This window comes from Uloborus diversus, chromosome 6 (assembly GCF_026930045.1).
Source record: "Uloborus diversus isolate 005 chromosome 6, Udiv.v.3.1, whole genome shotgun sequence".
Classification (NCBI taxonomy): domain Eukaryota; kingdom Metazoa; phylum Arthropoda; class Arachnida; order Araneae; family Uloboridae; genus Uloborus; species Uloborus diversus.
Window position 1 is genome coordinate 119,103,371 of NC_072736.1, and position 13,994 is coordinate 119,117,364.

Consider the following 13,994-nt stretch of genomic DNA (forward strand, 5'->3'; position numbering starts at 1 on the left):
TAGAAGAACAGAATAGGAAAAAAAAAACATTTCTCCCAACACACAATTTTGAATCTGGATAGGCAAAAAGTAAAATACGAAAGCTTTTTATACAATAAAAAGCAGCTATTGTACGTTAGCTTTTCTATAAAACATTTTAAAAAAGAAAAAAATATAACAACAAACAAATTAAATTAAAATGTTTAAGTTGAAAAAAAAATCATAAAAATACAAATTTGATTTTACATTAAGGCGAGAAACTCACTCAAAAATATCTCACGCAAAAACACATTATTTGATAGATACCTTCTATTGAAACATTGAAAGAGGTTCATGTAAGCCTGTAGTTTTATTAGAGATTTTAAAAAAAAATGGACTTTTGAGTAATCTCACTTCAATAATCGCAACTACTTATAAAAATTTAAAGTTTTTAAATTTAATTTCTAAGGCTATATACATTTCAGGATTAGAATAAAGTATGATACGAATAGGTATCTCATTTTCATTTATTAACTTTTTTCATGAGGGAAAAGCCATAAAATAGTTAAAAATACAATTTTTCCCCCACATGGAAAAAAAAGAGAGAGAGAAAAAATAGAAATAAAATCGAAAAGAAACTGTAATAATAAAGCAACTTGATTTTCAAAAAATGTCTAAATAAAATGCTATAAAAAGGGTCAAAATAGGTTAAACACTTTTGAAACTATCCATTTGAAAAAGAGTTTCATTCCTGATTTCCTGAAAACGGCCAATTTTTTGTTGAATTTTATAAATCTGTAATGGGAGAAAAAAGATTTGCAAATTTCTTTTGGGATATTTTATACATACGGGCAATTCCACAGTGTCGGACGTAGAATTTGCACAAAATTTACCAATAAAGGTTAAAATGGATGAACTGAGCCAATTTTTTTTTCTCAATACTTATATGTGTATTAACAATATAAAAACTTATAGAATTTCTGAAAAAAATTCAAACTATAAATATTAAAAATAAAAAACCTCATGGTGTCGGACGTAGATGAAAGGGGAACTGAAAATTGACTTACGTTGAAAAAACCAAAGTTTCAGCTGAATGAACTGTTTTCAGATTTTTTGACTACTTGAATGTTTAAAAGTAAAGCTGAAATATGAATAATTTTTCCTTTTTCTCCAAATTAATTCACGGATAAATAGCACAAATTTTTTTCCCCCTTGGTGTCGGACGTAGAATAGTTGGTGTCGGACGTAGAATGTGCAAAGCAGACAAAGTTAGACATGAAATAAACATCTTAAAAAGCTGTTTAACTCTTAATTTGTTTATAGAATTATATACTATGGTATTTTAAAGCATAAAAAGGGGGAAAATATGCATAACAGGGGTCTGTGCAGAATTTTTCCCGGGGCTCCATTTTTTGTGAAAAATCAAATAATTTTGTTAAAATTGAAATAATTTGAAACTAAAAATTTTATGCAAAAAGAATGTAGGGAGGGGGAGGGGGTCACGGCCCAAGTCATGGCAGAGAACTTGTTTACAGGGAATGTTTTTCAAGACATTTCTTTTTTTTTCTGCCAAAATATTATTCTTCTGGGTGTTCTTAAGGGATTTGGGGGGGGGAGGGGGGATCCCATTGCTTTTGGGGAGATGGACATCCCTAGAGTAACAATATCTGTATACCATTCCAGGAAATTTGTATTTTAAGTCTTCACTCATAAAATAAGGAAAATACTATAACGAGAACAAGAGAGATTAGACGCATTTTGTCAAGTTTTTTTTTCTTTCTTTTTATTTTTTTTATTTTTACAATCTCTATGTAAACAACAAAAAACTCAATCTCGAGGGTGAAAAGAAATGAAGATTGATTTATAGAATTTTAATGAAAAAAACTCTAACTAATTAACAAATAATAAGAAATTTGGATGTTGGTTACAAATTGTTGAAAACGAAACTGAGCATTTTGAGGCACAAACAGGGGTTGTTGTGAGTTCACCAAAAATACCTGAGAGTTTTTAAGTGAAAACTGGGAAAGGGAGTAGTGTTATTTTTGAACTGAGATCGCTAATGCTTCTTAAATATTCATAATTTTATACATTCCTACGTTAATCGCTATTGATAAACATATGAGACTCATTTCTTATCTTCAGATATTTTCCCGAGTCAAAATATTGTGTATATGTTCTTTAAATTTATGTTATGTAAAATATAAATATAAATACATAATAAGGCATGCATAGAATGTGTAAATTATTTAATTTAACCAGGAATTTTCGTAAACTTATAAACCTAGTTTCAGCTAGGAAAATATTGGTGTCGGACGTAGAAATTTTTCGGACCAATTATTTAAGCATAACTAGTTTTTTGAAATTTAATTTAAATGATTATTTTTAATTGCATATAAAATCTTTATTTGCAGACGAAATATTTTGTAAAAATCTCTACTCAGTTTTACACAATACAAACTTTCAGCCAATTTGGTGTCGGACGCAGAATTACAAAAATGCCTTATATGAAAAAATCCCTAAAAATTAGGTTTTGCAGTTAAAGTGCAATTGTTTTGTATATAACTCTTCTAGAGAGTTCTAAGAAGCATATTTTAAAGAGAATATTTGAAAAATGCGACAATGTAAGTATCAAACAGCTATTCTTATGTCATATAAAAAAAGTTACTCGTAAGAACATGGTCATAACAACCTGATTTGAAGCCTCAGAACTCTAATTAATTTTGCTTTTGCAGCATATTTTTGTTATTTCTATACACTTCAGATAATTACCTTTCCATTGATACCAAATTTGTAAGAAAAAAATTATTTTAAAATTCTGCCACTTTTTCCCCTTTCCTGTGGGATTGCCCATACATGTGTTGTAATTATAATTTAGCTACAGTAAGAAAAAAACTGATGATCTTGAAGCACTTCAGAGCTTTCTGCTAGATTTAAAAGGTACTTTTTAAATTTTTGAAAGGAGTGGGAGCCACGAGTCAGAGGCTTGAAAACTCCAGGAGTCGGAGTCAGTCAATTTCTCTTCCACTCCGCATTCGCGACCCTTCTTAACTGCAAATACGAACTGGTGACTGGTCGTGGCAATTACAGTAAAGAAATATTTTTATTTATTTAATTTTACTGCTTCTGAGTTGGAATTTCAGTTAAATCAAAGATGTTCTGCAAACACTTTTTTAATTAAAGCAAAAAATGGCACCAGAAGGCCATTAACATTCTAAACTTTCCAATAGAGTCTTGAGCTCTGATTCGTAACCACGAAACAAAACAACATTCAAAACCACCGAGTGTTTATAAAATGCTCAGAGTTCAAATAAAAACTGAGCAACCGTCAGTTAAAAAGATTTAAAGAGACCGGCGGCTCGAGAAAAAGATGAAAATTGAGACAGAACGAAACAAGAGACGCACTGAATCTCTCGGGTTTTTTAACAGGCGTCGCAGATGTCCCTCAACTTAGCAAGATAATTTATTGTGGCGACAGCATACAGTTGTTATGGGGTTGGATTTAGTGTTGTAGAGAATCACATTTTACCACTGATATGTCTTCTCAATTGGCTGAGTATTTCATGTGTTAATGCTATGTGAACTGTGGAATGATAATGATGCCACCGTTGTATAGCGAGAATCTTCAAGATGTAGTATTAAAATAAACGAAATATGTTATAGAGATTTAACCAGGGGTCTCCAACCTACGGCCCGCGGGCCACATTCGGCACGTAAACAGATTTTGTCCGGCCTGCCGGGAAACTTACAAACTGGGGGGAAAAACATTAATTTTTTTTTATAATACATCCCCTTCTAAGAACGTTTAAGAAAACTAGGCCCAGAAAATAATTTAGGCCACCACAGGGGGCTTCTTAATTAGAAAAATAAAATCGTGGGTGTATGGGGATAATGGGGAAGTCAAGACTAACTAAACCATCTGAATTGAAACATCATTGAATTAAGCAATAAATAAATACCTTTGTGCCTAGGAATAACAGGAGATATCCAAAACGTTGTTCAGCAAAAATAAGCAGATTACAGAATACACGTGTTTCGGGGTTTCAAGGAACCCCTTTTTCAATTCAAAGGTATGAGCTTCTAGATGTAAAAACATCTAGTAACGTTGGAGATCTCCTGTTATCAGTGGCGCAACAAAAAGGGGGGGATGAAACACACCCCACAGTTTTAACATAAATGCAAATTCTACCGTATTACCCCGCATTATCCGGCATGCCGCAAAATTCGGGGGTCACCAGATTTTCAATAACACTTGCCTGGTCCTTTCCGCCGCGGCATACCAGAAAACTCGATGAAGGGGAAAATAATTAATACTATAAAGAATATTTGTTCAGCTTATAAATAACATAAGTTCGATACATATCTTATTAGTATTAATAAACAGTTTAATTTTGCTAAAATATTTCCTAACAATGTCCTTTCTTATTTTAAGAAGAAAAATTTTGTTTGAAAAAATTAAATTAAAACTAAGCAAGCAAACATTTAAGCAATTAGTTAACCGCTTCTAAAACAATGCTAAAGAATTTTTCATAGCTATTCCATAAATTAAAATTAAACTTGCCTCTCTAAAAGGACCACAAAATTATTTAAAAAATATATGAAAAAACCGCAGTAACGTTGATAGCTTCTGGCTCGATTACTTTATTGGCACATAATAAAATCCATTAATAATGACTTACCATAAATAACAAGCACATATAAAATGCAATACTTTTTTTTTTGAAAGAAGGTTACTTTCGGGATTTATTTATTTATTTATTTTTTCCTTACAGTGGTTTGCTTTCTGATTAGAACTGAATGTGGAAATTTACCTTTGTTTTGTTTAAAAATATGCTCGAATTATCCGGCATGCCAGAAAATTTGAATTTCCCGGCATGCTGGTCAACCTCGCTTTTTTCCGGCACGCCGGGTAATACGGTAATACAGTAGTTTATGCATACGAAAGGGCTGTTTTGATCAAAAAAACCCTTCAGAAGTTATTTTTGATTTTAAAAAAAAAATCCCTTTCAGAAGGTATTTTTTATCCAAAAACTCCCTCCAGAAGGTATTTTTCATAAAAGAAAACCTCCCTCCAGAAGGTATTTCTGGCTGCGCTAGTGCCTGTTATCATTGGGTTGCCGACCCGCATCGCCTCCAAAAATTAGTGTTTTATGTATAAAAAAAAAAGGTGGGAGATCCCTGGATTAAAACATAAGTACAAAACAAAATGTCAGACTAGTTAGTTGATCCTCTCTCTTTCAAAAACCTCTCTATGTCATCACTTTTCCATTTCATTCCACTTCAAATTTGTTTCTTCAATGTCTATCTGGATAAAAACTTCCCCACTATATCTCGAATTTCGACCCATGTCTCTTTTTCGCTTAAACCTATAACAGGGCCGTCCGAAGAGGGAGGCGAGCGGGGCAATCGCCCCGGCCGCCATCAAGATATGATAGGACGTTATTGAGTAAGCTTATGTTGCTAACAATTTGTTTTTATTTTCCTTTTTTTAAAAAAAATAGTTTTTTAAATGCTGACTCATGTTAAATATTAATTATAGATTTATTTATTGTCTTTAATTATGTGATTCCCATATATTTCTGATGGCATGTTTAGTTATGAATTTTTTTAATTACAAACATTATTGATTTTTTTTCCACTGTACATTTACTAGCATTTTTAGAGCGATTATGGTGTCTTTTAAAGATTTACAAATGGTCATTTATTGTGTATATTGTTGTATTAGAAAAAATATTTATTATGGATCGGATTGGGGAAGGTTTATTCTATTATTTATAAATTTTTACTTTTTTAAGACTTCAAGTATTTTTTTAAATGCAATTCTTGAAGCCTCACAAAAACATCGCCCTTTTTTTAAACAAATTTCTGTAAATGAATGTTTTTAAACACTGTGTACACATTTGTACTACTTCTAAGTTATACCGTATGTTACTTTAGAATGTCAACTTTGATAATCTGCAGCAAAAGTTTGCCTGAGTTTGCCCGAAAAAATAATAAAGCTATAAATAGAACACATTATTATTTTCATTATTTGAGCTTTTTCGATTACTTTTATAGGTTCTATGGCTTCAGTCATGAATACGACTCAAAAGCAACTACACAATACTATAAAAGACAGTACATAAAGGCTATTTGATTCAAAGTTCAAGCTAATAGAAATGGAATCAGCTACAATTATGGATTTCTCTTGAAATTATCGAAATTGAAAAATATCACCCTGTTTTATTTCTAGGTCTGACTTTGAAGTCAGTTAGTAGCATCAAATTGTCTTTGTATAGTCTAATTTATAATATCCTGTAGTTGTTTTCAATTTACGCACCTGGCGGAAACTTGTGAACCCAAAAATAACCGAAAAAAGAAAAATTTATGAAATTAATAGTCTGCTCTCTTTATAGCTTTGTTATTTTTCTGTGCAAACTTTTACTGCAGATTGTCATAATAGATTGTATTATAGAAAAACTTGGAAGTAGACAAATGAGAGCAGAATATTTAAAAATATTCTCTTACAAGAAAACAAAAGAGGGGGATGTGTTTTTGTGAGGCTTGAAGAAAGGCATTAAAAGAATTAATAAAAATATATGCATATAAATTGATGAATAATAGATTATAAACCTTGCTCTAGCCCTTCCATAATAAATATTTCTTTTAATATCACTTTTAATGAAGGTTTGTTGAAAAACTTGAATGTCTCAAACAAAACTACAACCGAATCATGAAAGTGTTAAGTTCCGTCTGCTGGTGAATTTTTATGGTTTGTTTCAATGAAACGAGCTGATGTGTGCATCACATGACTTCCTTTTACACCAATTTAATGCTATTTCCCTATTATTGCAATTTTAATGGGATTCTCTCTCTAACTCTTTAAATATCACTAGCAATGGCCACATTGAAAGCAGATTTAAAAAAAAAAAAAAAAATCGCCAAATTTTTCGCCAAGTTGGCGACAAAACTTGGCAACCAAAAGACTGGCGATATATCGCCAAGTGACCGCCAAATTATAACACCACTTGAGTTTGCATCGAAATTAACAATGATTTCCCCCCAAAAAGGTGCAAAAGACCCCTTTAGAAACACCCGAATGCAACCAAAATAGGAGGTGCACAACTAGACCCCACTACGAGTCTATGTACCAAATTTCAACTTTCTAGGACATACCATTTTTGAGTTATGCGAGATACATACGCACATACGCACATACGCACATACACACATACGCACATACATACAGACGTCACGAGAAAAGTCGTTGTAATTACCTCGGTGATGGTCAAAATGGATATTTCGCGTGTCTATACATTCTTAGGCACTTTTCCGCATGTGGTCGAATCGAAAAAAAAACTCAACATTCATTTGGGGGTGAGCAAAATGGAAATTAAGGGCGATTTTTGAGTGAAAATTTTTTCGCGAATACAATACTTCCTTTTTTGTAAAAGGAAGTAAAAAAGAACGTTTTCACATACTGCCATGTTTATTTACCTGTTTTGATACTCAAGACCGACAATAAGCAGTAAAGTTGAAAATTTCGAATTTTCGCAAGCTTGTTGGCTTAAATACCCGTCTCTTTGTCACCACTTCTTGGGACGGCCCCCGATCCCTAAATATCTATCCCCCCCCCTCTTACATATATTGAATTAAATTGAAACCCCTAATAGAAAGAGTTAGACATTTTTCACAAGAACATTTTTACAATCTCGACGTAAAAATATCAATTTTTCTGTATTTTCTGGCAAAATTTTATAGCAGAATTTTGTTTGCTAAAAAACATTGTTGATAATGTGTTTTAATTGCTTCAAATATTGCTTTCAAACAACACTTTCAATTAAACAATTAACTTAGAGCAGCAGCCTAATATTCGTTAGTAGATCCAACAGATTGACCGAATATTCGGCTTCTATCTGATTGAACCAACCAAACATTAGGTATCCGACTGTCCGTTACATCCCTAAAAAGAATTTTAAAGTATAATCTTTGGAAACAATTTTTTTTTAATGGAAAACGAAGTGCGATGACACGACACAATTCTTCATTCTCTTCAATTGTTTACAGAGGCGCCCAGAAATTACAATTTTTAGTAGGCGGAATTTCGCAATTTTCCGAATTCCAAATTTTACGGAATGAAAAAATACGGTTATACTCACATAAGTACATCTAGCTAAAAGGGACGTTCGGACATTTAAATATTGCATTTTTGTCTACATATTTGCCAAATCGTCAGACAGAATTTGCCATAACAAAAAAAGTTATGGCAGGTCACAGTCTCAGTGACCTCTCATCAAGGCGCCCCTGCCCTGATGTAGAGTCACTGTGACCTTCCAAAAGGTTTTCCTATTTAGCAAATTTTGACTGACGATTCAAAAAATTTGGAAACAGAATTGCAATATTAAAATTGTATTGTTCATGTTTTTTTTTTTTTTTAACTTTCTCTTCTAATTGGATGTTGGTAGTGCTTCAGTTGTGGGGGGGGGGGCGTAGACACCGTCCCCTGAAATATTTGTTTTTTAATTATTATTATAATAATAATGCAAATTGGTTTCAAACCACCTTTTCTGTTGGGGACTCTTCAAGGTAAGTAATTTCCTTCAAGATTTTTTTCCCCCCAACTATTGCACTGCATGTACACAAACACGTATTTTTTTCCTTATCATTCTATAAAACTCGGTTGAGAATTTTCCACCTTCCTACACTTTTGGTTCAGGTGCCTCCATTTCAAAGCAGAACCTTTGCAACCCTGAATAATTTATGCCCAATAGGGTTCAACTTGTTCCTTGGCACGTGTCCTGAGCGTCTCAGGTGGGAAAATCTCAGCAGACGATCGAGGTCAGTCGTACCAAAGAGACCCATTGTTTGCTTTTTCGAACCAATCAATAAGCTTCCCTTGACCCCCTCATGGGGCGGACAAGTACGATAGGTGACTGCTATACCGCGTTTGTCACATTCCATCTATTTTGCCTCAATGTCCACCTGTGAGTTCAAAAAACGTTCCGAAAACGATAAGAATGGCTTTGGTTGACGAAGGGGTTTGCTTGTTATCTATTCTCAGAATAATTGCAGACAGTTTTAGGAAAGATCGTCCTGACCTTGATTAAGGTGAAAGTTGAGAGTTTTAAATAGTGTGGAGTTTAAGAAAAATATGTTTGTTTGGTTTAATGGCTAAAAAATGAGTAAAAGTGGCAGTAGCGGAACTGACTGACAGAAGTCATGCTTTTATTGAAGAACATTAGTTAGTAATGTTGAATTGATAAATTTAACCGTATTAACTGAAACTTAAATCAATTTGTCGTTTCAATATACTTTCAACTTGAAGCAGGGCCGTATTTAAGAGTTGGGTTTTTAGGGTTTAAACCCCCTCTGAAAATTTTCAGAATCTTTCCGAAATAACGCTAACAAAAACATCGAAATTCTTTTAATTTGAAAGGGACAAATATCTATGTTAAACATATTCTTTTTTTTTTATTGTCAAAAAATATGAATTAAGAAACATTTTTTCTATTTTTTGCACTTATTGCTAAGCTCGCCAGATTTCTGAAATTTTCAACTGGGTTGCTGGAATCCCCCCTCCCCCTCCTCCAGCACCGCAAGTATTCAAAAGGGTACTCAACCCTGGCTGGCTTTTATAGTGTTTTATAGGACAGTTCATTCTCAATGCTATGAATAAATGTGTACTAATTATGAACCTAAAACAGTGGTACGTAGAAATGACAAAAGCAGATAAATTTCTTACATGTTAATATTTACAAGCTCTTTTAATAAGAAGAAACACTTTGAAGGAGGAATTTAAAAAATTGAACAACTTTTACATATACTTTTTATTGGCTATAGGACGTTTTTTAGAAAGTCTTTTTTGGTTTTAATCTTGTTGTAAAAATCCTTACAAGCTAGTCCGATATTAATTTCACACATCAAGTTCAAATAAGAAAGTAATTATCCTAAATGTTTCTTCACAGTTAATTATTTTTAGAATTTTTTGGTCATCTATAATCAAATTTACCTTTTTCTGGGACGCAAAGAAAATCGGCCGGACCACCAAGATCTTGTCTGAAAACCGGGAATGTCCCGGTCAAACCGGGACGTCTGGCAAGCCTAGTTATTGCAAACTTTATTCTTTACAAAACAATGCAGCATTTTTCTTCAGATTTTAAAAACCTGACGCTAACATAAACATCGAAATTCTTTCAATTTGAAAGTGACAAATATCTATGTTTCACATTTTTTTTAATTGTCAAAAAATATGAATTAAGAAGCATTTCCTCGATTTTTTTAAATTAAATAGATACATTATCTTCATTCGCCTTAATTCATTTGTAACAAAATTCAGTAGAATATATGAATGAAATCAAATTGCTCATTTTGACTTCATGAGGAATGTGTTTATTAAAACTCTCTTCGAAACAAAAATCTGGTTACGGCCCTGACTTCAACATAAGCTTATGTTACAAAACTTAATGTAAAATAAGACCAGGGGTTTTTAACATCAATCTTCTGATACAAACTTATGCTACATTGTTTGCTTGATAATTAAAACCTGCTTGTATTATCTCTTTTTATTAACAGTTAGGCTTTCTAATGACGATGAAGACACGATCGAGCGAATTGGTTTTTCATTCTACCTCAAAAAATAGGGGGGATGATCTTTTTGATCCAAATGGCCATCAAAGGAAGGCAAATAGATTGAAAAGGTTGAGAACCCCTGAACTAATTAGTATTTTCATTTAATTAAAAACTTAGTAGTTTAAAATAATTTTGAAACACATTATCACACTCTGTATGAAGCTAAAAAGCAAAATATTATACGAATAATCCTTACATAATAAAATATTCTTTCATTCTTTGTACTATGTAATCTTTTAACTTTTTTTCTTCTCTATCCAGTGGTCAGAACATGCTACGACCCTTTAAAACTTGAGTGAGCATCAGAGTTATGTATTAGGAAAAAAATGTCTCTTAATGACATAATTACTGAGCAATTTAAACTGACGCAGTTCAAGTTAAAAACCTTCAATGTATACTAGTTGGTATATATATGTGCATGATTAATTAAAAGAGTTTTTCGTAGAAATATGATGCTTGTCCTGCCTTTTTTAATCGTATTATGTGTCTCCGGCTTGTGAACATCTGCCCTTCTATAATGGGTTCATGTGAACAATTGAACACATTTTTTTTAAATACCAGAAAGAAAAGAAATATATTTTAAAAAATATTTCAAAAAATTCCATGACACAAAAAAGAGATTAATTCAATCATGAGAAATTTTTTCTCTGAGAAATTGATAATATTTTTCGAAAAATAAATTAATGAAAAAACACTCCTTACATATGCTCCCTTTTTATCTTACCTATGCATCAGAATAGACCTGTGTAAATAAAGAAAAAATAACCATTAACTAAGTGATTTGACTACCCCAAAGTCTTCGCTTCAGCAACAATGAATTTTAAAAAGAAAAAACCTGGGTTTGTTTACTAACTTTCGGGTATTTCAGTAAAATTTAAAAGTAAGGAAAATCTTTTGGTTCTGGATTAATAAAAACATTAGTCGATTACGATACTACATTAATTTAAAACATGTGATAAATGTGTAGCACAAATACAATTTTCTCCAAAGATTACAAAAAATTGACAACCTTTTAGAAACATTGAATCTAAACTGCTCTTAAATTCTTAGTTTTATACGTTATTTAATAAAATCGGGAGGGTTTCATTGAAATTTAAGTATTTGGATCACTCTCACGAATATGGTGAAAACCACACGTCCGATACTTAAATTGATTTTCCCTGTCAATCATATATTTTTTATTGATTCCCCGTCAATTTGTATATTATAAAGTACCAACGGTTTGTACGTAAGTAATTTGAGAGAGGTTTTTAAATAATTTGACCACTTCATATACCAGAGTGGATAAAAGAGCCTTTAAAAAAGTAATCGTTCTGATCATGAAGAAAAGTTAGAGTTACAGAACAAGCAAATTATGAAATAATGATTCAAAAATTTTTGTTAGTCGATTTCATTTTCAATGTTTTTTATTTTGGAAGGACAGACAACTGCCCTCCCTTGCTCCCCTCTCGATACGTCCATGTTTGGCTGCAACGGAGTGGATAATGCGAAACATAGAAAATGTTAGGAAATTTAAGAATAAAAGTCTCGAAAAAAAATTCTCAAGTTACGTTAACTTTTATTCTTTTGTGTGTAAAAGAAAAAAAGTACTGATCATTTCTACTATTGCTACATTTTAGCACAATCTTAAAATCACACTTAAAACTCCTACTGATTTGAAGCTGGAAGCATTTAATATTCACCTTTTATTCCACCTTTTTATTCCAAAGCAAAATATTCTTTATAATTTTCTCATGTCCTTGACTATATAAACAGAGAACCAATAACAAAAAATGTTTAATTGGTGGTAATTATAGAAATTGATTTTTACAAAAAAAAAAAAAAAAAAAAGCGAAGTCTAAGACTTTGTATCCAGGGCCCGATCAAGACAAAATGATGCCCAGATCCTATTAAAAATTGGTGCCCCTCTCACAAGAAAATATGCACGTTTTCAAAGTAAGTTGTTGTAAAAATAATTGAAGAAAGAGAGAGACATTTATGCCATTTTGGTACCCAGGTTCACGGATCTGCAGGACTACGCATTAATCAGGTTCTGTTTGAACCATTTTCGCGAGGATGACTCATTTCGAAAAAGTTGTTCCGAAGACATAGGCACATATCTAAATTGTAAATTGCAATTCAGGTGTGAACTGATAACAAATAAATAAATAAATAACCTGTTGCGTTGTAGATTCGATCTACATGCATAAATCGAAGTATATCTGAAAAATAAGGAGGGTGAAAAACAAGTACTTACTAGATCGCCTCTTTTGCTGTGGTCAACTGGTTGGGCGATTTCAGCCACGAAAGTCGCCTGCGGGGTGGTAGACTCTTCCTCTCCGGCTAGCACTTTCGTCAAATAAGCGATGTAACTGGTGGCCAATCTCAAAGTCTTTATCTTCGACAATTTACTGTCAGACGGGATGTTTGGAATACACGACCGTAGGTCCGCAAAAGCGTTATTGATGCTCATCGTGCGCCTCCTCTCTTTCCGATTGTTGGTGACGCGCCTCTTCAAGCAGCGTACCGGACCTGCGACCGGACTGGTAGCGTCCGGGCTGGTCGCGAAGGCCGGCCACACGTAGAAGGTCTCCCCGCCCGCGCCACACGCGTAGTACGACTGGAAGGCGATGTCCGGGGCCGGCTGGCCGTAAGGCTGAAGAGAACTGTTGTTACTCAAGTTCATCTTCTCGCTTGGTCTGATCGAAACGCGATCCGTGTTCTGGCTTGTCTCTTCCGAGTCCCAGAGCGGCGATCCGACAGGGAGACAAGTGGCCGGCCGCGGACCAATGGGGAGAGCGAATGCTCGCGATACAGTTCCCACAGTGGCCGAGTGGATGGATGGAACACGCCCTCTTTCCTCTATTCTTTCTTCCTCCCCCATCGTTTCGAACCCTCCGTGCTTCATTTTCCGAGAGTTAAAGGATGGATACGAGAAGAGAGGATCTCTTGATTGTAGTTTAGTGAAATTTGTCTAAAAAAGGGTGTATCTAGGAAAAAAATTAGCATCCAAGATTTTTCTTTACACAGAGTTCTGTTATGGCCACCTAAAAAGTATCTCAAAAGTACCCAAATTTCTGCTATACGATTCCCTTTTTTTGGGGGGGGGAGGGGGGAGAGGAACTATACTTTGCTGTCTAGGCAAGTGGGGTATCATTTCCAACTATTCCTTTACTCTGAGTCGAATGAAGGAAGAATTAAATTGTTGGGATAAATATTTCAGAAGCTATTAGTGATTTCATTTTGTATATGAAGGGAACAGGGAAAAAACTTCGTCAGTCAAAAAAAAAAAAAAAAAAGGTGCCAATTTTTTGAAAAACGCATTTGAATGTTTGGCCGACGGGTTTTTTTTCCCCAGTACCACCTATTTTTTTTTCGAATTCGACGGTATTTCGGTATTTTCGAACGAAATATTTCAGCTGATTTCCGGAGTTTTTTCAAAAGTTGACAGA

The 13,994-nt window shown here is 33.5% G+C and overlaps 1 protein-coding gene across 1 annotated transcript in view; it reads right to left on the reverse strand.

Moving 5' to 3' along the window:
* LOC129224942 (heart- and neural crest derivatives-expressed protein 2-like) overlaps window positions 1-13,426 on the reverse strand; it is a 48,406-nt gene extending 34,980 nt beyond the window's left edge. Inside the window, exon 1 of the mRNA XM_054859489.1 lies at window positions 12,800-13,426. Within this exon, the coding sequence (XP_054715464.1) occupies window positions 12,800-13,426 (627 nt within the window). The remainder of the gene's footprint in view (window positions 1-12,799) is intronic.
* Between the last annotated feature and the right edge of the window lie 568 nt (window positions 13,427-13,994).